The following is a 2,373-nucleotide window of genomic DNA, read 5'->3' on the forward strand; positions in this document are numbered from 1 at the left end:
TATCATGCTCAAGGTAAAACTTGTAATTTTTTTATTGCAAACATGTTGCTGTCATGTTGCCGACAACATAATGTACCACTATTGCTCATCGTTTGCTCTTGAAATTTCATCAACTGATCACACGTATAAGCAGTTATGTTGCTGTATTCGTAATGTAATGTTTTTCAATGTCAACAAATGTATGGCAAATATGCAACAACTCAAGCAATGCATTAGTTTGCTCGATATGACGAATCACGCTTGGTTATCTGGGTACATACGTGCTAGTTTCATTTGAACAGCAAATTCGCTTTTTGTAGGATCTAGTGATAGTATATCGACTAACATTTGTTTTCGACGAACATCAACTTTGCATTAGGTAAGTAATAAATCCTTGATGTAATTTATTATATGTATTTTAGGACGATATAAATATGTGTAGAACTACAGCTAGGTTATTTTCTGAGCGTTTGTGGATAATTTAATTAAAACTGCAATCTTTACACGACCTTTTCAATTTCTTTCCTCACAATCATACATTCGAGATAGCAATTATACTGATTTAATAAATGCAACCATCGTAGACATCCCAGAATAATTAAGCTAACCTCATTTGAGTTTGAAACAATTACCTCAAGTATTTCAATATTAGCTGCAACCTGCAGCTGCGTCTGTGTCAAATGTATGTTTGGTTTCAATATAAATGCTGTCAGTACTCGTAGGTAATATTGACCTCTGTATTTTACTTTTACATATACAGAGTTTATATTACAGACAATATGGATGACCAAAAATATATGGTGTGCGAGTTTCCAAATGAAGAAAACAGTATAGCTATTGGATATTTGGAATGGCTGGAAGATGAATTTACAATTACTGAATTAGATGACATAATTAAATGCGAGACAATAGTGAAAGTTCGATGGCCAAAAGACTGTGATATAAGCCCAGCAATAACAGCTATGAAAAAAAAATTAGCCAATTGTCAGTGGGAGGTAGTTGCAACAAAATTACGAGCATATGGAGGTATATAATCAATGATATTGAACAATGAATTAAGAGTTATATATTTTGATCTTGTATACTTCTACAAAGACTCAATTAAGGCCTGTGGAAATATTATAGTACTTTGGTGTGGTAATAAGACAATATCGGTTTTTTAATGTGCAAAACAGATTATGTATTTGAGTGGAGTTTTGTGTAATTGCTCCTATACAGTTGTTTATAACAAAATACGAAGTGATGAAAATTTTAAAGTACTTCATAGTCATTAGAATTAACTAATACTAAAATCACCCACAGCAAAATTATTATAATTATAATTGTAGACATGCATAATTTTTTTTATTTTATTAAATGTTTATAAAAAAAATTCCTAATTTTAGTATATTCTGATCGGTGTCTATAGTACAATTTTTCATTAATTTTCCATTAAAGCAAACCAAATTCTTATCTAGAATTTATAGTTTTATCTGCAAAAGAATTTTAATTGCCAAACAATTACAATTATTTTTAATTTGAATAAGTTTACATAAAATTTTAGAATGGGTCAAAATGCGTGAAATCAGAGACAATTTGGAAAAGTATGGTATTACTGAACTTGATAAACATGATAGGAAACAGTTCACAAAAAAGCAAACAGAAGATTATGATAGTGCAGACGAATCGGAAGTAAAAGGAACAAAAAAGGGTGCGGCATCAAAACAAAAGGTATATGACATATACTATTTTACATAATTAAGTATGAATAATGATTTTAAATATTGTACGCTAAAAATTAATTTGCTATTAAATAATTAATGTTTTTTATTTATAGATTAAATGTACTCTAAACGTGAAAAAGGGGACAGAACTTTTAAAACAGTATAAACACAAGCAGAAATCGTCACAGGTTATTTTCTTAAATCTATATACATATATATATATATATATGTATATCTATTTAATGTTCTTCAGATTTTTTATTCAAAATATAACAAAATTTTGGGACATAACTTCATACTATTGTAGAGTAAATATGTGGACAGTGATAACGAATATGATAGAGAAAATGAAAAATCTCCAGTTCATAAACAATCAAAGTCGCAACTTAGTAGATACAGTCACTGTATTACAAGAAGAAAACAAGAGATTACGAAGAGACAATGAAAGACTGCGCAGATTACGATCTGTCAACGAAGGTATATTCTTGTTGAATATTTTTTTTCTCAATATTGACAAATTAAATTTCTGTTACACATGGAATGATTAGAAATCAATGGAAATTAGAATTATATACATAAATAACTGTAACAATTCTTGTCCTGGTCGAGTAATTTTAATAATGGTTAAAATAGGAGTCAAAGTTTTATTTCTTAAATTCATATATGAAAATAGCCTATAAGAGCCGACATG

General features: G+C 29.0%; 1 protein-coding gene across 1 annotated transcript; it reads left to right on the forward strand.

Moving 5' to 3' along the window:
• Positions 1-630: 630 nt before the first annotated feature.
• Positions 631-2,158, forward strand: LOC105461458. Its single transcript, XM_011707953.1, has 5 exons — positions 631-661; positions 754-1,005; positions 1,523-1,689; positions 1,796-1,870; positions 1,990-2,158. The coding sequence occupies exons 2-5, from the start codon at positions 759-761 to the stop codon at positions 2,125-2,127; spliced, it is 627 nt and encodes a 208-aa protein (XP_011706255.1). The 5' UTR covers positions 631-661; positions 754-758; the 3' UTR covers positions 2,128-2,158.
• The last annotated feature ends 215 nt before the right edge of the window (positions 2,159-2,373 follow it).

The sequence above is a fragment of the Wasmannia auropunctata genome, unplaced genomic scaffold (assembly GCF_000956235.1).
Source record: "Wasmannia auropunctata unplaced genomic scaffold, wasmannia.A_1.0 LD287675.1, whole genome shotgun sequence".
NCBI lineage: Eukaryota > Metazoa > Arthropoda > Insecta > Hymenoptera > Formicidae > Wasmannia > Wasmannia auropunctata.